Source organism: Taeniopygia guttata, chromosome 3, assembly GCF_048771995.1.
Source record: "Taeniopygia guttata chromosome 3, bTaeGut7.mat, whole genome shotgun sequence".
NCBI lineage: Eukaryota > Metazoa > Chordata > Aves > Passeriformes > Estrildidae > Taeniopygia > Taeniopygia guttata.
Genome location: NC_133027.1, coordinates 50039792 through 50062994, shown reverse-complemented (window position 1 = coordinate 50062994; position 23203 = coordinate 50039792). Strand labels below are relative to the sequence as shown.

At 38.0% G+C, this 23203-nt stretch overlaps 1 protein-coding gene across 3 annotated transcripts in view; it reads left to right on the top strand.

Annotated features, from left to right (window-relative positions):
- The first annotated feature begins 4456 nt into the window (after positions 1 to 4456).
- Positions 4457 to 23203, top strand: part of ROS1 (ROS proto-oncogene 1, receptor tyrosine kinase) — a 69070-nt gene continuing 50323 nt past the window's right edge. For 2 of the 3 annotated variants that reach the window (XM_072926803.1, XM_072926802.1), the window contains exons 1-16: positions 4457 to 4742; positions 6259 to 6312; positions 8070 to 8129; positions 8803 to 8829; positions 11495 to 11555; positions 12156 to 12304; positions 13479 to 13617; positions 14097 to 14298; positions 15025 to 15101; positions 17238 to 17360; positions 18323 to 18507; positions 19594 to 19691; positions 20218 to 20729; positions 21336 to 21548; positions 22383 to 22493; positions 22976 to 23157. In XM_072926803.1, coding sequence (XP_072782904.1) covers positions 4620 to 4742; positions 6259 to 6312; positions 8070 to 8129; positions 8803 to 8829; positions 11495 to 11555; positions 12156 to 12304; positions 13479 to 13617; positions 14097 to 14298; positions 15025 to 15101; positions 17238 to 17360; positions 18323 to 18507; positions 19594 to 19691; positions 20218 to 20729; positions 21336 to 21548; positions 22383 to 22493; positions 22976 to 23157 — 2316 coding nt within the window. In that variant the 5' untranslated portion in view covers positions 4457 to 4619. Of the gene's footprint in view, positions 4743 to 6258; positions 6313 to 8069; positions 8130 to 8802; positions 8830 to 11494; positions 11556 to 12155; positions 12305 to 13478; positions 13618 to 14096; positions 14299 to 15024; positions 15102 to 17237; positions 17361 to 18322; positions 18508 to 19593; positions 19692 to 20217; positions 20730 to 21335; positions 21549 to 22382; positions 22494 to 22975; positions 23158 to 23203 lie in introns of those variants that run through there. The other variant, XM_072926804.1, reaches the window with a different exon arrangement.

Below are 23203 nucleotides of genomic sequence, written 5' to 3'. Positions count from 1 at the left end.
CAGTTGCACTAACAAATAAAAGGGGAAGGAGGGAGGCCGGGGCAGTGGAGGGCGGCTTTTTGCCCTAAGGGTCCTTGTTCACTTACTTTACTAAGAAATTCAAAATCTAATGGGGGCCCATTGCTGGAGGGAAAATGAGAATAATCTATGATCTTTGGAAAAGAGTGAAAATCCATCATCACTTAGTGAGTACTTCACATCAGAGGGTCTTTTCAAGATGACCTCCCCAAAACAAAGAAGGTAGAAACTGATAAGTAAAAGCTGAGATTTTCATTTCTCTGCCCTGTAGGCTGCTGAGGGATTGACAGTCTCTCTCACTGCTCCCCACTTTCTTTCCCATCAAGATAGAACTCATGGAAGGTGGTCTATCTTCAAGGAATTTTTAGTGCTGTGTGACTGGACACAAACAGCCCAGATCAGGCACAAACATCTGCAGGCTTTGGGAGTCCCTCTGCCTACCTCCTCAGCCATCCCGTGTTCAGTTTTTTTTTATCCTGCAGATTCCTGCTGTGTGCTGCTGTTTTGTGGAACTGTGCACAGACGTGTTTAAGTAACAGCACATAGACAACTGTTTCATTTTATGAGATTTTAGGTCCCTGACTCAAACGTGGGAGGAGATTAAAACTAGATTGCTGGAGTGGGTATTACATTAATTTTTTTGGCCAAACTTTGTGATGGAGGTTGCTGTCACAAGGGCAGGAATGATGGCACAACTCCAGGTCTGGATCAGCTGGGAGCTGACCATTTGAGAGCTTTTGTCCTGTACTATTAAAGTAAGCTGAAGTTGCTATCAGTTTATGTTAATGTGTTGGGCTGTAACCTTTTGGCAGCCCAGAATGTGTTTCCCAGCTGATCTTTCTGGCTGTATGTGCAACAGCCTGTGGCTGTGCACTGGGGTGAATGGTAGAGGAGGCTGCCAACCCACCTTGAGCCAATAATTTTAATCTTCTACTGTAAGTGCAGCAAAGCACTAAAGCTCTGTGTCTTTGATCCTTGGTCTGCTTATATTATACCATTCATGTGTATATATGCACAGTCTTGTGCATGTTCTTGTACAGGAAAGATTTGTTTTTATGGATCATGATAATTTCAGGTATAAAGAAGGTGTTAGTTACTCACTTTACTGGCAGTAATACTGTACATGTTTCTCCTCAAGTTATGATAGCCCTTACTCATTGCTATTAGGGCTGACCATTTGTCTGTACATAGTTCTATTTTTCTTACAAGACACTCAAAAGAACTTGAAAGATGAATCCATAGTTTGTAAAGAGTTCTGATATGTACTTCTGTCCAGGTAGGGAACTGTGATCAAGTTTTCTTTTCTCTATTTTTCTCTTAATATAAATTTTCTCAGTCTTCTCCCTTGCAGATGTGCTGGTATGCAAGCACATCTTCCTTGTGCTACTCTTTGAGATAAAGGAAATTATATTCTGTAAGGAGATCTATAATATAAAGGACTGGGTTTATAAATTATATCTCACAAAATTTGGATCCCTAGTTCCATGTCAGGGTGCAGTGTAATGGAAGTGATGTACTTAAAAATTACACTCAATTCTTTGTTGTTTACAGATATTGCAAACAGTCCTTTTAAAGTTTGACTTCTAAAGCCCATAAGTGTTCTCTTCTTGTAGAATTCCTGAAATTCAGGTTAAAAACCTAAAGACTCAGGTGACTGTTACTATTTGTTCTCCCAATGTGTTCAATTGAAGGTAAACAAGAAAGGAGATAGTTCAGTGCTTTTTTTTTTTCTTTGAAAGTCTCAGTTTATGGAATGTTACAGTGACACCTGGTGGAAAACAGCGTTGGAAGTTTAAGAAAAATTTCTGCACCATTTGAGTAGTTCGTTTGAATATTGTCTTAATATTACTATTTTATTAACTAACTGCAATGGTTAGAGCCCATTTGTGCGAGGCATGTGTGCACTACCCCTATATGAGTGTGCAAAGACTCGCTGACAAGAATTATCCTCATCAGTAACAGCCAATCTTTCCAGTTACCAAGGGTTCGTTATGTGCATTTGATAGTAACAAAATTTCCTTGGCTGAAAAGCCAAATATTGTTTTGTTATTGTTACAGTGCTGTGGACTTTTTCTTCAGACTAAGATGCACCTTGATTATATTCCTTATCAGGAGTTAACCTGGATCTTAACCTGGTGGAGTCACTGTCCCTGGAAGCATTCAAGAAACCTGTGGACATGGCATTTAGTGCTATGGTTTAGTTGGCATGGTGGTGTGCAAAGATTGGACTCAGTGATCTTGGAAGTCTTTTCCAACTATATTGATTCTATGATTCTGTCTTTCTCTTCTCCCAGTGCTTCTCCCTATACATCCTGAAAAAACATGCTAGACATCCTAATAACCAAACAGTTCTTTAAAAAAACCCAAAACAAATAATAATAAAAAAAGACCACTTAAATGCCATTAAAATATTTTTTTAAAGTTTGAATTTCTTTACCTGCACTGCATCTAAGTTAGTAATTTAAATCCATACCAACCAGCATTCTTAATCCTGAGTGACCACATAGATCAATTGTTGAACTCTCTGTCTGATTTTAATCCACATCGGCACTAGCACAATAGTATCTGGAACAAGTTTGGGATATAGTAAATCTAAGAGCCATTGCACATAGGTATTTCAGCTATGTCTATCTTCTCTTGGATTATGAGAGATTTTTAAAGTGTGGATGTGGGTTATCCCATGCCACTTGCCAGGGTATTGATGTGGGTGCATTGAATTTGCTAGTATAGACCTAAAAGTCCTGGAGACCAAATCCTGAAGTACTAAATCTCCTAACTAACCAAAGCCAAAATTCTTTGCTTCAGGAAGAAATTGCAGCTTTCATCTGCCTGCCATCAGCTTTCTCTTTAGTATTGCTGGTCACGTGAGCACTGATGAAATTTCTTCAGCCAAGATGAGCTGGATTAGCAGAGACCTTTATTTAAGCAGTCAGACTAAACTGGCTTATTTTGGCTGGATCTAAGGAGCTCCTTTTTCAGCAGCTTTTCTCATGGGCCAGAATGGGGGCAGCATCCTTCTGGAGTGAAGTGACAAGCAAGTTGGGTGGTAATACCCCCACACCTGTGTAGCTGGAAGCCCTTAGCTGAAGGCAAATCTCACTTAAGATGAGCCTTGCTCTCATCTGGAAGCTCCCTAGAGTAGTGCTGAGGAGACTGAGATAATGCACAATGAGACGTCCCCAGTTCTTCCCAGGGCAACAGGAAGATAAGGGAGGAACCTAGTCCTAAAAGCCTTTCCTTCCTTGCACCACATTGAGCCACGTTCTTCCCAATATTCACTGTCTCCAGCCTGGCTTTCCTCCTCCCCCTTTCCTTCTGCTTTAGTGCATTTACTCCTTTCAATGCATGGGCGGAGCAGCTCAGGGGATTCTACTAGAGCCTGAGCCAGCAGATTAATGCCAACCAATTCACCTCTGCTGTTGCTGGGTTAGTGTTAACCAGTTTCTCAGCCTGTTTTATTGCATGACTGCAGAAATGTTTCCTTGGCAAGTGAATGGGACTTTGAAAGGTATGGTGGAAAAGCAGGTACCCTTTCTAAGCAGCAATAACAGGATGTGCCAGCCTCAACTGATCATCAGAATTCTGTGTTATTTATAAAGTAGCACCTTTGATTTGTAATGAGTAACACACATGCACAAAATGACATAGCATTTGTGTGTATATATATTTGTATATATATATGTGTGTGTGTGTGTGTGTGTATGTAAACTGGATTAATCTTCTACTGGGGAATTATCTCTGCTGGCTATCTCTGCTGGTACAGCACAGATGTACCACAGACCAGAGCCTGGATGTGTCAAAGTCAAATTTAAGGCTTGACTTTCCACGGACCTCTTTAATGTGAGTCTTCAACTTTATGTAAGACTCTGACCACTCTTTAAATCAGACACATGATTTATCTATCAGCTCCATTTTTCTTCCATGATATGGATGCACACTTACTTGTACAATAGTGCCTCCTCATCTAGTGAACCCCTAGCAAATTGGGTCTTGTTAGTTTGTGTCTAGGTTGCATCTGAGGGCAGACATGGGTCTGTTCTGTGTGTTATTTTAATGTGGAAATGGAACATTTGGAAACAATCATTCAAATAAAGAATTAATTAAAAATTTTGCCATGTCTGATATGATCAATGGTATTCTAACAAAGTTATTCATCATCACTAACAAATTTTCTTAGTTGCATCCATGTACAAATATTTAGAAATAGCTTAATCTAGTCAAAATTAACATTAAGCCATTTTTCCCCCACTGTTTCCTTGTTTCCGTGTGGCTTGGAGCACCTGATTAAAGGCATTGCACTTAGTTTCCGTTTTACGTTTATGATATTTGTGTAAGTTGATACATGGACTTTCATTTGTCAACTCTTTTGTTTCGGTGGCTTAATAAGAAACTAAAAACTAGAGGTTGCATAAGTTCAAGACAAGTGCTCCAGGAAGCTGAGACGTTATTGAAGGAGCGGAGTGTAAACAAGGATTCAGAAAATATTTTAATGATGTAACTTGCAGAAATTTCACAGTTGTATTTCTGTCACCTAAACGAAAAGGAGTTTGTATGGCCAAGTCAAGGGAAGAGGCAGATTATCAGATGAAATTGTTAAAGTTATGAAGAACAATTGCCTGTGGGTTTTCCCTCTAAAAAGGATTGTTGCTTTTTTCTGCCTATGGATTTCTGCAGTGTACTGTGCTTTCTCAAGGAACTGTCAAAACTTATGTACAAGTAACCTGGTAAGTTTTCAAAACCTGTACCTAATCTTTTGAAATACAGATTATTGCTAGCACTGTAAGAACTTCATATTACATGTCAGTGTTTTCTCTAAAGAATGTATTAAGAGCAGAGTTTGAGGATTAATATTTAACATTTGAATTTGTGGAATCGGGTAAGGAACAAATCCCACTATTCTGCATGCAATTACTATAAATGCTAAAAACCCTGGAGGGTGGGGAAGATAAACTTGTATTCTTTCCGTTTATTCACTTTACTCATTCATTTCAGTCTAGTCCAGGGCTTTTGTTATATAATCGAGGAAAACTGTAAAGTCACAAGAAATTTTTTCTGTGACACACACAGCTATCCTGAACCTAGTTGAAGCTTAATTTTTAAGTTACTTGGTTTAAATTGTGGGTAATTCTGTAAGTATTAAAATTAGCCATCAGATCCTTAGTTTTATACTTTCTTAATATTCCTTGGAATAGTGTGAAATACATTCTATGAATGCAAGACAAAAGTAAGCAAAACCTCTGAAATCTAGACAATTATTCTGCCTTCAGGAGTTGCCTCCTTGCTTCTATTTGCCAGAAACATGCTGATGTGTTTTAGAGCATTCTGTCTATCTTTGCTTTGTAAAAAAGACATTTTGTGCCTTGGTGGTTATAGTGGAAACCTGCTGCAGAGAACTAGTACCTACTCTATTTTATTTCATACACGTCCCTGACAGTTCCTTTAAAACTATTTGGAGCTCTTGCACCAGTCAAAGAGTTAATTGCCTTCCCTGATGGAAACCTATCATGCAATGATAACTTTAATGGGGATCCTTTGATTTGAGTTTAAATTATCTCAGAATAAGAAATAAGCTGCTCTTCCTTCCAGCTTTGAAAGACAGGAAAATCACATTTATGTTCAGTGAATGTATTGATTCAGGTATGAAAAAATATAATCTCTGAGAGTTGTAAATTTTATTTTTCTCATTTGGTCTACTTGTTGTGTTTGAATTTTATTTTATTTTATTTTATTTTTGTGAGAGCTTTGATTCTCACTATTGTCATGGTGTACTCATTGTGCTGAAAATTTCTTCCTGAGAATTGTTTTATTGACTGCTCTTACCTGGTTTCAGGTCAAAAATTTATGAGCTGCTATTCAGCTTCTCTAAGGTTGCCTCAAATCATTTGCACTTCAGTGACAGAGATGGGTTTTGCACACTTTGAATGATGTGAAAAAGCAGGCATGTTTGCTGGAGAGAACTTTTGGCAGGAGAGGAAGGGTGGTGGTGATCACCATATGGCTGCATAAAACTCCTTCAAAAGGTGGCCAGACAAAAGGCATTTAGCTTGAAGAAAGGTCTTTCTGCTCCCAAGAGGTCAAAGCCACTTGGCTTTGTCATTTAAGCCCAACATATTTGTGAAGCATTTGTTATTGACTCAGTAAACCAGAAGTTTACAAGAATCCAGTGACTTAGTGTGTTTTAATCCAAGAATTTTGGGAAAATATTTTGAGTCCTTTAAAAAATTGTATATTTTCCTACAGGAAGGAGAACTTGGAATTACTAACCTTTGCAATGTTAGTGACATCACTGGAGCGGTGAGTAATGTTTTACTTTGTTAATTACTGACATTTTATGTTCCTGCTATTTGAATACAATGGGTACAGTGATCATATTTTCAAAGAATTCATGAAAATATGCACAGTTGCCTGTCTAGCATGTTACTAAGTTGAGTGGGTAGATTTCATCCAAATTATTAGAGACATGGCTATATTCATTATTTAAAGAAAATGTGTAAAGGGTGATGATCTCTGCTGTGAGTTATGTTCACATTTGTGATCTACAAAGTGCATAACCTCTCATTTTTGAGACACTGAGTCAAAACTAGTGTTGCCTCCAACATGCAAATCGTTAAGACTGTCTTATTCAGTTTCCTCTGTTCAGTTAAGTAGTTTATTTAGTTTTCTCAGTGATCCAGTGTAAGAAAACTTATAATTGTTGAATATTTAGAGTTCTCTATGACTTCAAATGGTTGTGTCTCTCATGAGGGCTCAACCTGAGCTTTTCATAGGAGCATTCTTGGAGGACTTTAGCTGATTTCCTATTTCAGATTGCAAATGCAATTCAAGCTGGTGATGATAAATAACATAGAGAATAAAAATGTTCAGCTCCCCTGAATAGGCTGCTGAATAGAGCTTAAAGACTAACTGGAAAAAAAAGATAAAAGGATGCAAAGGTATGCATGCAGGATGATAAGCATGGTGAGAACCATAGGAGAAAACAGATAAAGAGGACTACAGAGGGGTTTTTGCAAATTATGTAACAAGAATCAGCAGCTTATGCCCAAAGAAAAAGTTCAAGGAAAAGTCACCTTTAATATTGAAGCATTCAGCGAATTTGGCCACCAGAGACCCCTCTTGATAAACCTTTAGGACCTCAACAGGACTTCCAGTAGGAGGCAGATACATGGAAATTAGTTCTAGAAAGTGATGTTTATGTGTTAGACAAGAAACACAATTTATAGGTATGATTATAGTAGATAAATATCTTGTTGTAAAGTCTCACAACACACGCAGAAATAAGGTGTCCTTCTGTGTGTCCTGTACAGATAAAGAATGCCTGCTTTCTAATGGCTCTGATTGTGTTAGAAAGCCTTTTCCTGCCAATTTCAGTATCAGTGATTATACATATTCTTTGAAGAGTGGTGGAGAATTTGCCACAGACTAGTGGCAAGCAGCCACTCAGCACCTGGTATCTAGTGAGGCTTTACTCAGTGTTATCAAATTCTGACTATATTTTCCATGAGGCTTTGCAACACTCAGTATCAGTCTTCTGCTTCTAAAGTTGTTCCAGTTTCCCTTTAAAAAGGAAAACCACCACAATCACTAAGAAGTAGATGGGACAGCATAAACAAGAGAGGTCCAACATCAAAACTGAACAACCTAATATTTATTACTTCTCTGAAAACTCATAGTTTTAAAGCCAATGCCTATGGGCAAGCACATATGGGAGGGCTTGTGCTGAACAGCTTTCCTCTGTGCTTTGCTGTCCTGCACAATGCATATCTGCTGCTTCTACACAGAGAGGAAGTGGTAAAACAAAGCTGGGATGGTGGGAGTGCTTGCCTCACCGTAGCTGGCTGAGTAAACTCATTCCTAGAACAAGACTGAATTTGTTTTACTTTGCATTTGGTTTTACATGTAGAAGGGCACTATACAATGTAACTCTCTTACTGTAGATCTGAGTACTTATAATACCCTTATGTACCTTTAATGTATTGCCAATGCTGGAGTAACCCTTGCCATTGGAATTCTGCTTTCAAAGTAATTTTTAAAGCAATCCTCTGTCTTTGCAGTGTACACAGGGATGTCAGTTTTGGAATGTGACTGTACAAACCGACTGTCTGCTGAAATGTGTGAGTATTACCTGAGCTTTGGCTCTATAGCACTTGTCTCCAGCCTGTCAAGTATTGTATCCAATGGCCGACATTCAAAATCCAATCAGAGCAGTGTTTCTATGAAGAGATGTAATGTCTACATTTTTTCTCTCTCCCTTATAAATTCTGTTTGGAAAATTAGTAATTCTTGTTATTCAAGTTGCCTCTAGTATCAAAAGTTTTTATTGAGTTGTCAGAATAGATGTATTTTCCAGTCCTTTAAGCTCAACACAGATTTTTAGACAGTGAGAATGCACTAGTGCTTTTCAGGATTTTACTCTGCTGGGGCTGTTTCAGAGTTGCATGCAGATGTAAATGAAGCACATGGCCCTCAGTAGATTGATTTCTTGTTTTTACTAAACCAGATGGCTGAGAACTAGCATTGGTCTGGGAAAACTGCCATGATAGCTTTTAAACTTCTAATTTTTCTGCATCTCTTGAACACCTGAATCATATTTAACCTTAGCATCACTCTGATGTTGTCTTTCTGTTTTTCAAGTGTGGACTTTCCTTCTTTCATTATTTGCCAGTGATAAGGTTTTGTAATGTACTTTCACTGTAAGAAATTCTAATAAATTGGTATTATCTGTTTGAAATACTCTGTGATTATATTTATGCTAACCCCACATTTTATTAATTTGTTTCTTGGCAGAATGAGACATACACTAGAGCATGTGAGGTAAGTTAAATGCCATTGGAGCAGTACAAAAAATATCGCTATTTCAGTGATTGCTATGTCCATAGAGCGCTAAGAAATACAGTGTAGATATACAAACTTATCAATTCAGGTGTAATTGTTTTGTGCTCCCTAAAGCTGAAGAATGAGTTACGTAGCTTTTCAGCGTGGTGACCAAGGACGGGTTTGCATTAAAAACTGCTGTGTGACAAAGAACATTGCTGTAAAGAAAGCAGACTAATCTCAGTTTTATGAAACAAGACAGACCCATGTAAACTGTGTTCTATGCTCACACAAGAGTGTTGTTTATCCAGTTTTTCATTAATTCCATCAAAGACTACCCAGAGAGAATGCGTGTTATGACTGGTATGATACCAGCTTGGCAAGAAGTAGAAGAAAAGAGTGGGAGCTAGAAGACAAAACTCTTGCCTGGATAGAGCCTAAATGAAATAAAATACAATTCAGTAAGGGACAACATGTGGCCCCTTAGAAAGGGACCTCAAGTGACGAGTGCTGTGGATGGACTGGTGTTCGCAGTGATGAGTAAAGAGATGGGCATTTTCAGCATGAATATAGAGTGTAGGATAGGATAGAATAGGATAGGATAGGATAGGATAGGATAGGATAGGATAGGATAGGATAGGATAGGATAGGATAGGATAGGATGGGGTTGAGATGATTGAAAGATTGTGTTTGGCACTGTTGAGACCTCAAGATGAAGGCTGATCCCAGATGGAAGCAACACATTTCAAGGCGGTGGTGGAGAAGCTGGAGAGAGTCATGAGTAGAATACAAAGCCATTGACAACATGGAAATTTGATTTAAAGGATTTTTTTCTTATAGCTTTTAGTCTATCCAATTGTGATGCTGACAAATGTTTACTAATGTGCTAAATAGGGGTTTTGGAGTGTAGGAACAGTCCAAGAAGTAACCAAATTACTTTTATAGATACGTAAAATGAGTGTGGGGGTTTTGCTGCTTTTGTGTTGGGTTTTTTTTGCCCGTCTGGTCACACAATATGCCACTTAAATGTGTTGACTCTGCAAGGGCCTTTTTGGGATTATCTTTCCACTGGATCAGCTGACTGACTTGACTACCCACATGTCAGGCATGAACTGTGTCATTGCATCCAGAGGATCAGGTCATTGCAGCCTGCAGAGCAAAGGAGTAAGAGTGGGACTTTTCTTTGCCATTAGCTCAGTTCTGTTGTCTGAATACACCTTGGGTCTGAAATCTGGTAGCATTTCTCCTTCTACTTAGGAACAGGGGATTGCCACTGGAGTTCATGGGAACAGTCACAAGAAAAGACATCAGACTGTGGCTTATATAAGAACATTGCTGATGTAGGGAGAAAATATGAGGAATTATTGTTCTCAAGTAGAGCAGCTGGCAAATTTCCCTCAAAATTTAAGGTTAGGAGCCTTAGCAATCCTCTTACCTCAAGCAAAAATTGGATTTATGGTTCAGGTTCAGACAAAAATCAAAAGAAAGAATAACACAAAAAATAACAAATGTTCAGAAATACCTGTGTTCAATGAGGCAGAAGGCACTATGAATCAGCATGTAATCTGGGGGTACTATCTCTTAAAAAAAAATATTAGTCATAAATTAAACCTCCGGTGTACACTAGATAACTACTAATACCTGAATTTTCACCTGCTAACAGTGGGGATAATTTACATGGAATTATTTTATTTCTCTGAGTATGAAAATATTGGAAAAAATGATAAGTGGTTGCACTTGGCACTGAATATCTAGATGTGAATATACAGCTAAGCAAGTTTTTAAATCTGTCTTGGTTGCAACTGTGTTGTCTGAAATAACATGTCTTATCAGTTTCCATAGGGTGCTGGAAGTGTGTTTCCTCAAATCATAGGAAGAGCAATTAAAAACTTCCCTCACTTGTCACAATGAATTGCTGCTGAATGATCTAAATGTTGATTATCACTTGAAAGGTTGCTGCTGTATGGAGCAAACTTCAAGATTTTAAAGGCTGAATGAACTTGCAGTTGTCTACATAAAAAGAAGGATAACACTATATCTATCTTCCCTACCTGAACTGAAAACTCAGGAATTATCTGTTCTTAGGACATCATTATGGAGCTCGCTGCCCTGGGGTATTTGTTGTGTTTGCAGCTTGTAGGCACAACTGTAACAGAAGGAGTAGCTGCTGAGAAGGAAGTGTGAATTGGGCATGGCTGCTCTAAAAAATTGCCAATTTCAGCTATTTTGAAAATTCACTGGAAATACATTGTAAGAATGTGCCTCATTCATAGGGAATACATGAAGCAGGAAAGGGCGAAATGCAACATGTGGAATATATTAGTAACTAGTCAAAAACCTTGTCTTCCTAACTCCATGGTAATAACTGAAGTCTATTTCCAACTGTAATGTAGCCCCCATGTTCATGCTTTCCACAAAGGGACAGTGTGTAAGGAGGAAACCTTTAATTCGGGGTCTAGTGAATTGATGAAAAGGCTCTCAAGAAAATCTTTGTAGTGAGTTCATAATAGTGCTATGTTTTAGATTTAATGTAATTATTTCCACAGGGTTTGTGTATATGCAAAATGCCCACAGAATCTGTATGTATTTAAAATGTGTCTGCATGATTCTGGAAAGAAGTTTGTCTTTATACAAAGCTAACCAGTGAGTTCTGTGCCCTATACAGACAGTTTCCTGTAAGTTTGGCTGTAGCTGTGCAGAGGATGCATATGGAGTTGAAGCACTAAGTAAGTCTGAATAAAGTCCTGTGGCCAGTTGACAGTCTGATAAATTCATAGTCTTGTTCTATGATCTGGATTTATTTAAAGAATATAAATATCTTGAATATTTTCATTAATCAGAAAACTACCATTCTTTTCTTTTAATAAATACACTAAGTATTGGAGTAAAACATTTTCCCTCCCTTTCATGGACATGAGACTTTTAATCCAGTCTCAACTGTTTAAAATGATACCTTGGGCGAATACAGTGCTATTGAAATAGTCCCCTTGAAAATACTTCCAGAAGTCTCTCATGCTTTCTCTATGTTTCTATTCAGGAAAAAAAAAAAAATTACTAAGTAGCTGTAACTAAAAATGCACTTATAGAAGCATAGAAGGGTAGTAGTCACAATTGCTCGCATTGAACCTGGCCCATTTCTATCTGACTTATCAAACTGTCTTTAAAATTCCATATGAGTTACTCAGCAACATTTTCAATATATTCTTTTATGTGTTTTTATGGGCTTCGCTGCTTTTAGGTGTGTGAGGTAAAAGTTTTTTACCTTTGAGATGCAGGGATTGCCATGAAAGATTTTTTCTTACTGTTATATTGTATTTTCCCCTCAGGCTACTTGAACAAACCCAGTGCACCATTTGCATCTGTCATTGGAAACCACAGTGTCACATTAGGGTGGAAGGCAGCTAACATCTCTGGGGTGAAATATGTTATCCAGTGGAAGTTCAACAAGCTCCCTGGTGACTGGAGGTACACGGAGGTAAGGGAGGACACCTCCTTTTACATTGCAAAGAAAATTGGCTCTTCTCTGCTCTTTTATTTTTTTTTTTTTTTTTTAGAAAGATATTGGATAGTATGTTAGGTACACAAAAGAGATTTTCAAAATCATGAGTGGCATGGGGAAGCTGAAAAGCTGGGGATTATTCCCCATTTCCTCCAGTATAGGAATTAGGGACCTTGATGGAAACTAGCAGGTAGCAGGTTCAAAACTAGCAAGATGTATTTCTTCACTGAATGGGTAGTTGAAATGTACAGCTATTTCCTGGTACGTGTGGATGTTAAACTGCTAAATTTATACTTCTGAATATTAAAATTGCTAAAATTACTATATACGGTTTGAAAAGTGAGTGAAAAAATTAGCAGTGGAAAAAATCGAGTTCTACTGAATGCAAATATTCCCATTGTTTCATGTTGAGTCATGCTTGTGAAATGCCAATGAGAATATTTAGGAGAAGTATGGCTCTAGGCTTTCTTCTCTTTTTTTTTTAATACCTTTCCCTAGAGAATTTTTTTTTGTTCTTGTCAAAGCACAATACTTGGCTAGAAAGACCTTTGTTCTGACTCAGTAGAGTTATTCTCATAATTTGTTCTTTTGCGTCAGCTGTACACTTGTTATCTTGCCATCATCTCTATTGGACCAATTTACAGGGCATGACAAGTTGGTGCCACAAATCAAAGGTAAAGATAATTTGCTAAGCAGGAAGTTATTCTGAATGAATCATTGATGAAATAATAGGGAGCAATTACTTCAGACAATAAATATTTCAGTGTAACTAGGATCCTTTGTATCTGAAACCTGTGGTATATGTTTCAAATACATTGCTTGCAACATGCTATTTTTCAGCTTTTTTTTTTTGTACTTTTTATTAACATTTACTATTACATAGCATCAATCATTTGATCCACCTGCTCATTATTTAGAGATTTGGTACCATGTTCTGAGGAAAGAGAAAAGAAAATGTTCTGAAGAGATAGAAAATATCTATGCTGAAAATAATTTTCAGAATTTCCTCTTAATTAAACTTAGGATGTTGCCCTTTTTTTCCTGAAATATATATATTGTTGCATGAGACCTCTTTTGCCCTTATAACATCCTACATAGTAGCTGCAGCTGGAGGAAGGAAAAGCCCAGTTGTGTTTGTGCATTTATCTAGGTAGTATCTGCAACTTCATTTACCGTCAAAGACCTTCAGGCCTTCACAGAATATGTGTTTCAAGTAGTTTGGATCGTTACGTCTCAGCTGCAGCTCCATTCTCCACCTAGCCCCAGCTACCGGACACATGCTTTTGGAGGTAATGAATTGCACTATTGATTCCATCTTTCAGGACCTTAACAGAAACATTTGAGCTTCAATGTTGTTTCTTTGGCAGAAAACTTTGGTGCCTAATCTTTAGAACCACATGTATGTCATCTCTTGGGTAGCTGCAGAAGACCAACCTGAAAAAACTATAGGTTCTTTTTGTTTGACCTAGAAGATTTAGGGCTTCTCCCTGCTTTTGGTTTTAAAAGCAAGCACAGAAAAGTACATGGACAAAATTGTGAAGGCACATGGGATACTTTTGTACATAATTATGCATGTATTTGATTGAAACACAGTCCTTTTTCCTGAACATTACAAAAAACCTGAAATGCTGCTGGAATGTTAACTGTCCCTAATAATATTTATTGATGTATAAATGAATTAACTCTTGTGAAACCTAAAAATGCATTTAAAAATCAAAACCAATAATGTCTTAATCAAGTACCGGGGTCAGATATTTCTATCTTGCAGTTCCTGCAACAGCTCCTGTCATTAAAGACATTCAGAGTTCAAGTCCAAACACTGTTGAAGTTAGCTGGTCTCCACCACTTTTTCCAAACGGATTGATTATTGGATATAACTTGCACTTGACCAGTGAGAATCATGAATTGCTGAGAGCCTCAAGAGGGCACAGCTTTCAGTTCTACTCCACCTTCCCAAACACCACTTACAGGTACAAAAAGAAAAGATACCAGGTATATGATGTGTGGCTAGGTATGAGGTCACATTTCTTGCCCAGATAGCACCAAATATGGCTTAGCACCACTTCTGCACAGTTTTGCTATTTATTTACATCCTTGCCAAAATCAAGGTCACCTTCCTTGAGGTAACAGAGTTATCCCAGGTAATTTGGCTGCTTTTGCAGAAGTCAGATTACCATTTCCGGAAGGAAAAGCAACTGGATATAGGGCTGGGAGGCTGCATTTTCTTAGCTGCTGTGTTAAATTTTTTTAGGCTTGTGTGGCATGTTTTTAGTATGGCAGGAGAAAGATAGAGTGGTCTTCTCTAGTCCTGTAAGCGTCTAGAAAAATATCTTCATTTTTATTAAATGCAGAGGTCTGCTAGAAAAATGTCTTCATTTTTATTAAATGCAGAGGTCTGCAGTCTTCTTGGACTGGTAAATACAGATCTTCCTTTGAAATGAAGTTCAGTTGCTATTCTAAGTCTGAAAACTTATTTTGAATTGAAATTTAGAAGCTTCTGTTGTTGTTTGCCCTATGGGCAATTCAGACTTTGGTTGGTTTTTTTTATTCTAAATTTTCCCAGACATTATATTTAAACGGGTATTTTCTGAAAGTCAAGCACTTCTGTACCAGCTTCCATACTGGATAAAATGTTTTTCAGGCAGTCTTTTAAAAGAAACCTGCTCACCAAAACCTGTCTCTTTGGTGTACCATAGGTTCAGTATTGTGGCAGTTAATGAGGTTGGTGCTGGACCCCCTGCCGAAGCCAACATCACAACCCCGGCATCCAAAGGTACAAGTGCAGACCAACTCATGTTCCCTGGCCTGCCACATTCCTGGCAGAAGTACAAATATTTAGACTGTGACAATGTCAAGGATTTGTACACTGGGGAGTCAATAGCACATCAGAGCTGGTCCTGTTCTTCAACTGTGGACATGATAAGGCAGCACAGCATGGGAACCGTCACTTAACATGAAAATCTTTTGTCAAAAATTCTGTTATCTTAAGCCAAATATCTGAAATCATGCCAACTTTATTTTTGCTCTTTCAAGGAGGTATTTGTTTTACTATATCAACTACTTAATATTGAAGGTAATGATGCACTATAGTATTACTCAAAGAATTGCAGAATTATTAATTAATTGGCAGAGAAAGATACACATTGAGATAGAACACAAATAAGAGTGAAATAGATGTTATCAAAATGTTATTTTAGGACAGAAAATAAAAGACTTCCCTTCTCATGAAAAGATTCAGTTGTCAAACACCTGGAAATGCTTCAGCCTTATGAAAACACTTGAAGACTGCCTCTGAATTGCCATTGGTTAGAGGAACTGAACTTGCTTCTCTAGTGCTTTTTAGAATATTGGGGTTTTTCTTTGTCTGTGTGTGTTAGCTCAGACACACTGATGTTTGCTTACTTATGACTCCACAGAGGTTTGCTCTAGGGTTGGCTGACCCTGAGTTATAAATATTTATGTCATTTTTGAAAAATCTGGACCGTGTTCACTATGTCAATCCAATTGCCAAGCAATTAATTTAAGGTAGAAAGCAAACAAACATAAACAAACAAGCCCTATCACCCCCAGGTCCACACCTTATGGGGGTGGGGAATCACCCCCTTACTAGTCACCTCATAAAATTTCAGTTGTTTCCCCCTGAATTGCATAGGCACATGCTTTCCCTCTGTGCTAACCCGAGCAGGAACAGCCCATCCTCATGTATCATGTCCAGAAATGGTGTTACTGCATCAGGCACTGAGCTGTGTAGATCTGAGCCCTGAGAAGGGTTGGGGAAAGAATCTGATTGCTGCTGTAGATTGCAAGAAATGTTACTCGAAAAGAGATAAAGAGGCAATATTGGCCTCTTGTACTTTGCTCTGAAGGCATCATTATTGAAATTACTTACAGTGCATCATGTGAGAAATGCACACAGCTCAATCTATGCAGATTATCTGGAAATAAATTAAGACAGTATTTGATCACAGTTTTGTGATATCCATATGAGGAAATGATATCTGATTGCAGGCAGCTGCTTAAACTGCAGTGGAGTAAAAAAAGGGAAGGAATGTTTGCTGATGGAAGTTAGCCAAAATCATACTTGAAATAATACACCATCTTAAAAAATGAAGGTAACAATCAATTTAGCAGGGTGTGCGCTAGATTTCCAAGGATCTGAGATTCAGAAGTAAGGCAAGCTATCTTTCCCAGGGCTAGATACAGCCGAGACAGAAGGTATGGATTTACTGCAGAGGTTTTGATGTAAATTACTTGGGCTTTTATAAGCATGAAATCAGTTTATGTGACAAAAACTATCCTTGTTGACTTTAAATTCTGTGACTTTATTAGAAAAATTTAATAAGTTTATCACCTTTGAAACACAGAGATAATTATCCCAATACCATCTTTGTCCATGATAAATACTTATTTTTTAATAAATCACTAATCGTTACAATAAAACACCTGAAATAAATGTACTTGCCTTGCTTTTATCCAGCTCTGTGGGATAATATTCTAGTTTGACTGGGGTTTTCAAAGAAGTCCAGAGGGGTTAAATATCCTATTTCTTCTGGATCTTGAAGTCACATGGATGTCTTAGTGCCTTCATTTCCTCAAGTCAGTAAAGCTTCATTTGCTCCAGCTTACTTTCCCTCACTAGGGAACTGACTATTGTTACAGGAATGATGGTATAAAATTCACATTGCCTGTTCTCACCCTGTGTGAGGAGCCAGAATCAACTGTAATGGTGAATAACTCCATATACTTTCAACACTCAAAGAGTTCAAGTTTTGGTCACTGGTAATTTAATACATTCATACGTACAGACATATGTAATTTAGGTACACATGCACACGCATGTCTATTAACGATGTATCTGCGTTAGCAACGTGCTGTGGTCATCTAAATTCTGAATTTCTCTGTTTGCTAGTTAAGGAAAAAGGAGCATGGCTTTTCCTATCCAGAAAAGAATCTTTAAGGAAGAGATACACAGGGCATTTCCTTGAAGCTGCTCAGTGCCTGCCAGATGGTATTATACACCACAACATCACAGGTAAAATCAGATTGGGCTCTCTCCTTTTCTATCAAGTCGACTAAGACCTCTTTACACCAAGGACAGAATGCACCTCACATAGCTTGAGACAGTATCTAGTCTCCCTTTTTAGTCTATCAGGAGAAATAGGAACTTTCAGGACATGATTTGACATATTTGAAGTGACAGGCATTAGGAAGTGATAATTGGTTCTCCCCAGTGCAACTGTTTCTTCACTGTATCTAGGCAGCTGGTTCATTTTTTACACTGTAGGTATCTAAATTGAGGTAAGAAGAATCCACGCTTCCCTGCAATTAATATCTACTTTTTCTCAACATGAATATGGGGAAACGAAGTACTTCAAACTTCTAAATAAAATAATGCTGAGTGCTAAAAGATAGGGGCAGCGTGTTGGCATACTAATGAGGCATTTAGCAGCCAAAGTCATGAGATAACCAAGTTATCTCAAATTACTCACCACTCCAATGTTTCTTATCGACACTGGTCCTTGGTGACAGTGTGGAAATCTGAGTTTATCTACCAAATTTCTCAGAACCATAAAGGCTCCAGAGAAAGAATGTTCCCCTGTCTAAATAGTCTTTGACAGTGCAGAGGTGGCACAGATAATCTCAAGCTTGAATTCTAGAGTGAATGGTGCTTTGTGAGGAGATGCTAGCTGCAGCTGTTTGACCTGTAGAGGGGCAATCAGTGTCAGTTTGCATATTACATGTCCTCTCTTTGATTACCTTTCTGAAGGGCAATTCTCTATAATAATGTCACTTACATAGCAAATGGGAATGATTCCTTGTTATCTGAAAGAAGACTAGAAGTGAGGAGAAAAAACAGTTAACTTTTCTCTGATGATGATGATAATGGTGTATTGCAGACTGAAAAATACATATTTTTAAGGCAAGAAGAAAAACAAACTGAAAAATGGAAACTTTTCTTATATTATCTGTGTGCACATATCTTTCTATTTTTAGGTATTTCTGTGAATATTTATCAGCAAGTTGTCTATTTTTCTGAAGGGAATTCTATCTGGGTGAAAGGTGTTGCAAATATGTCCGATGTATCAGACCTAATGCTCTTTTATGCTGGCTGGGGTAATATTGTGTCCATCTCAGTAGACTGGCTTTACCAGAGGATATACTTTGTCATGAATGAAAAGGTAATGCTCTAGCACTTAATTAATTTATTGCTTAATTTGAACCATTACATGATTAATTTTACATGGAAAATTATGATTTATGCATAGATATGTATGCACAAAATATAATTACAAAAAAAAATTAATATAACAATAATATTCACATATTTAGTAATTTAAAAAAATGTGACCATCAGGTCACATTTAAAGTAAACACCCTTTGTGGAACTCTGGCTCCTTGCCTTATTTTTCTCCTTAGGACATAAGTGTTTTGGTTTTAATTTGTTTTTGAAACGGACTTCACACCCTCCTCATATCCAGTATTGGCACACTATTTCTCTTGGTTACCCATCTACTCTGATAATTTCCTACTCTGCCTCAGAAAGGTGGTCAGATAACTAGACAGTGATTTTACTGTCTGTCATAACTGGCAAAATATATTAAGTGTTTCATACAATAGCAACAGCTGAGATTACAGCTGCTTCAGTTTGAAGTAAAAATGGAGATTAACCCTGCACTGCTTTTCCTACTCATAAAACATCAGTTACACTAATGGACAGACTTTGCATGTACCCATGTAATCCTCTAATGCACAAAGGACTAGAAACCTGCCCATAATGGTTAGTAGGGGATTTTTATTTTTTTAATCTCTTGCCATGTTTGGTCTTTTGCTTACTGCACAGAGAACGGGGAGCAGGAAAAGCAGTAGTGATGAAAAGATATAAATGAGCTGTAGAAGAACAGACTGGTGGCAGAGATGTCCGAATTCCAATGTATTGCTTCCAGGATCAGGAAAGCAATTCCCTTCCCTGCCAGATCATTTTCAAAGTACAGTTTGCCTATATCCTCCAAATTGAGTATAGGCAGTTGGATATACGATTTTCCCTCCAGATTAGAGGTATGACTGACAGCTTCAGGGTAAGCTGTCATGGCTTTGTGTACAAGGGTTATACTTGGCTGACTGAACACTCAGGAGCCCAGAAGGACCTAGGACTGTGAGAGAGATATTTCACTCTCTCGTTCCCCTGAAGGAACCTCAGGTCAGCTTCTCCAGTCATTAGCAAGCACCCTATGAATGCGTCACCCGTTTTTCTTCTCATTCCCCAGATACATGTCTGCCACTTAGAGAACTGCACGGTAGCTGAAGACGTCACTCCTCTTTACGTGACATCCCCTAGGAAGGTTATAGCTGATCCCTATAATGGGTAAGTGAACTCCTTTGAGCACTTGGTGCCAAAGGTGCTATAAAGCTTAAAGCTCCTCTCTAATTTTCTCCACTTCATTAGTCATCTAGGTTCCTGTTTCAAGGACTTAAGTTAACAAAACAAAAGTGCAATTGCAAACAAATAACAAGCAATTGGAGCAAGAGAGGTGCCATGCAGCATTGCTTCATGCATTTTCTTATTTAGGGCACTAGCAGAAGAGATAAAGCTTTTCCAATACAGAAATTTGAGTTTCAAAAATTTCATGCCTTTATGAATATGAAGCTGTATGAATTTTAAATGTTCATGCTTAGCATTTAAGGTATTACAGAAGAATATTCTACAATAATCTGCTATGCAAATTCCCAGAAAGTAAAAACTCATGTGTCTACTTTTCCAGCATATATATATTAATAATGCCAAAGGCATTCTTCTATTGTGCATAAAGACAGGCACATGTCTTAGCTGCTAAAATATTTGTGGCTCTACAGACTTCTTGCACTGTATTTATTTGGGTTTGTTTTGCCAGTTATATCTTCTGTCTCCTGGAGGATGGCATATACAGAGCAAACCTTCCACTCCTTCCTGGCACTGCTTCTGCAGCTTCACTGGTGGTGAGATCCAATGCTCTGAGAACCTTCACAATCAACTTCCAATCTAAGAGACTAATTTTCTTCAACAAAACAGAACAAGCCTTTGTGTCAGGTTTTCTTGATGGCTCCGAGTTTCACACACTGCGATCACACGTGCCATTTAATGACATGGAGAGCTTTGTTTATAAGGATAACACATTCACAGTCACAGATGGCTCGGCAGTTTTCCATGAAGAGGTCTCTCCAGTGGGAAGTTCTAGCTTCAATGAATACATTGTGGACTGCAATTTGGTGTACCCAGAGTACTTTGGCATTGGCAATTTGGTTTTCTATGGGCCATCAACTCAGCCTTCTCCTTTACCAACTGCTCCTCGTCTTGTCACGGCTCTATTTGGGTCGGACCGAGCCGTGATCAGCTGGAGACCACCTGAACACAGCATTGGAACCAGTAAGTTCAATTAATGCTCCCTGAAGACCCACTTCTTTTCTTTCTAGAGAAGTAACTTTCTGCTTTCCCTTTTCTTGATTTGGGCTTTAGTGACTTCAATAGCAGATCCTGGCGGAAGTTATGGAATTATCTCTGTTTCAAAAATTTAGCCCATAATTTGCCAGTAAAAGAGATAAATTGTCTACATTAACACAAGTTTGTGTTGGCAACTCATATGCCTTCTGCAAGGATTTTAAGCAAAGCTTGATCTTAAGTATGTTATGGAGTAGCAGTAATGCTGGGTACTGCTATCACATAAAAAATGCATGGCAGAGATGTAATGGCTTTTGATCAGTGACTATGCTATAGTTTTTACCCTTGTACATGTGTGTTGAATAGCAGAAAATCACCTGGCCAGGGAAAAATTTTGTTCTGATTTCATTCTTCATGGAGGATTGAAACATGGGACCAGAGGGGACGAGTGTAAATTTTTAATGTATCCCTTTCCTAATTCCTCTGGTATTGGCATTTTTGAAAGGAGTCTTCAATATACATCTTTCTCAAAGGATGTATATCACCAGTTACAACCATTTGCTCTTTGCTAACATGATTATTTGCTTCACACAGGTTTATCTGCTTGGCAGAACTGGACCTACAATGTGAAAGTGTCACCTCAGCACCCATTTGAGGAGGACTGGGTTGTCTCAAATATTAGTAACACAAGGCTTATAGTGAAGGGGCTGGCCAGCTTCACAGCATATGAGGTGTCAGTCAGAGCTGTGTCTCCTGCTGGTGCAGGGCCATGGTCAGAGTCATTTAGAGGTACAACTTTAGAAGAAGGTGAGAATTGCTTTGTCACACAGGAAAAATGGAGAACTAATTGTGTATAAATCTTACCATGTAGTGAGGCACACACTTTGGGAAAAGACTGCAAAATAAAGGGCATAAAAAGGTTTTTCTTAGCAATATTAAAGTAAATTTGCTTTTATTTAAAGTAGTAAGATTTTCAAACTAGAATAATATTAAAAAATGCATTAACATTAGTACTTATCTACATTTTTCTAATGCAAATACTCTAGCAAAAATATTTTTTGATACAGTAAAAGAGGTGTTATCCCTTTTCATTGCTCTGTAAAGAACATTCTATGATGAAGTGGTTTGTGCAATGCCCTGAGGGTCAAAGACAATTCTTGGAAAAGCGCAGCTCACCAAATGCTGAAAATCCTTGATTTGAGCATAGATAATTAGGGGAAATTGCTGTGTGCAAAATGTCTGAGATTTCCATTCTTTGGAATGTTTTTTGAAGCCTTGTTCACCTAAATTAACCTAAGTCCAAGGGGAAAATAGCTTTGAGTTTAAGGTGCTGGACTGGCTTAGGGGTGACTTTTACCTGACTTTGGTAAGGACAGGTCCAAACCCACAGTGTTTTTTCAGCATCTAATAGGATTCCAAATTGTCTTAATTGTTCTGGATCTGAAGCTGCCCTGAATCTCTGCATTTCCCAAATTATGATATTTTCATGCATTTCTTCTTTGTCCTTTATTCCTTAGGACAGGGACAGTTTTAAAGGTGCTTGTGTAACTTTCCAGAAACAGGAACTGCTGCTGTTGAAATACAAATATTATACATAAATTGCTTGTTGGTGTGCACAACTGCAGTTTTCTTCCTTTGCAGCTGAAGAAGAACCATATATTTTGGCTGTAGGGCCTGAGGGTCTCTGGAAGCAGCAACTGGATAGCTACAGGCAAGGAGAACTCCTCTATCCTCATATAAGAAATGTTTCAGGTACATATTAAACAAATTGCATGCTGCAGCTACAGACTTTTTGGCATTTGTTAGCTCTCCATAAATTTCACCAACAGCACTGAAAGATAAGAATTCTCTAGACTTGAATGGCATGCAGTGCAGTACAGCAACTTCACTGAGCCAACCCTTTGGGTTCATCCCCTTTCTTCTATTTTATGAGTCAAATTAATCCTTGGTGAAACCCTTCTGACATTACCACAGTTACAGCAAAGCTAAAATCAACCCTCTGAACTAAATAAATCTGCCCCCAGCATGCCAATATATGTAATACATTTATAATAATCAGGGCTATATATGTACAATACATGTGCATTATTTCCTATAATGAAGCATCTATCTTCACATAGCTGAGCCTAACTGTGCATTTGTATTAGTTTTTAAAAAGCTGAAATGCCTGAATGTTTTTTATTCTTAAAAACAATGGTTTGTGTAATGCTTAACATCTTTCTTCTTTCTTCAAGACCTTGATTGGTATAATAACACTCTTTATTGGATTAATTCCATGGGGGAAGTTCAGACCTGGACATTGAACAAAAGAAAGGGTATCAATGAGAACACTTATGTATCTGACGTCAGAAATGCAAGGATGTTGGCCTTTGACTGGTTAGGTCAATGCTTGTATTGGGCTGGCAAAGCAAATACGGTAGGTATAGCTTGATTTCTTAAAAGAAAAGAATCCCTTAAGTCAA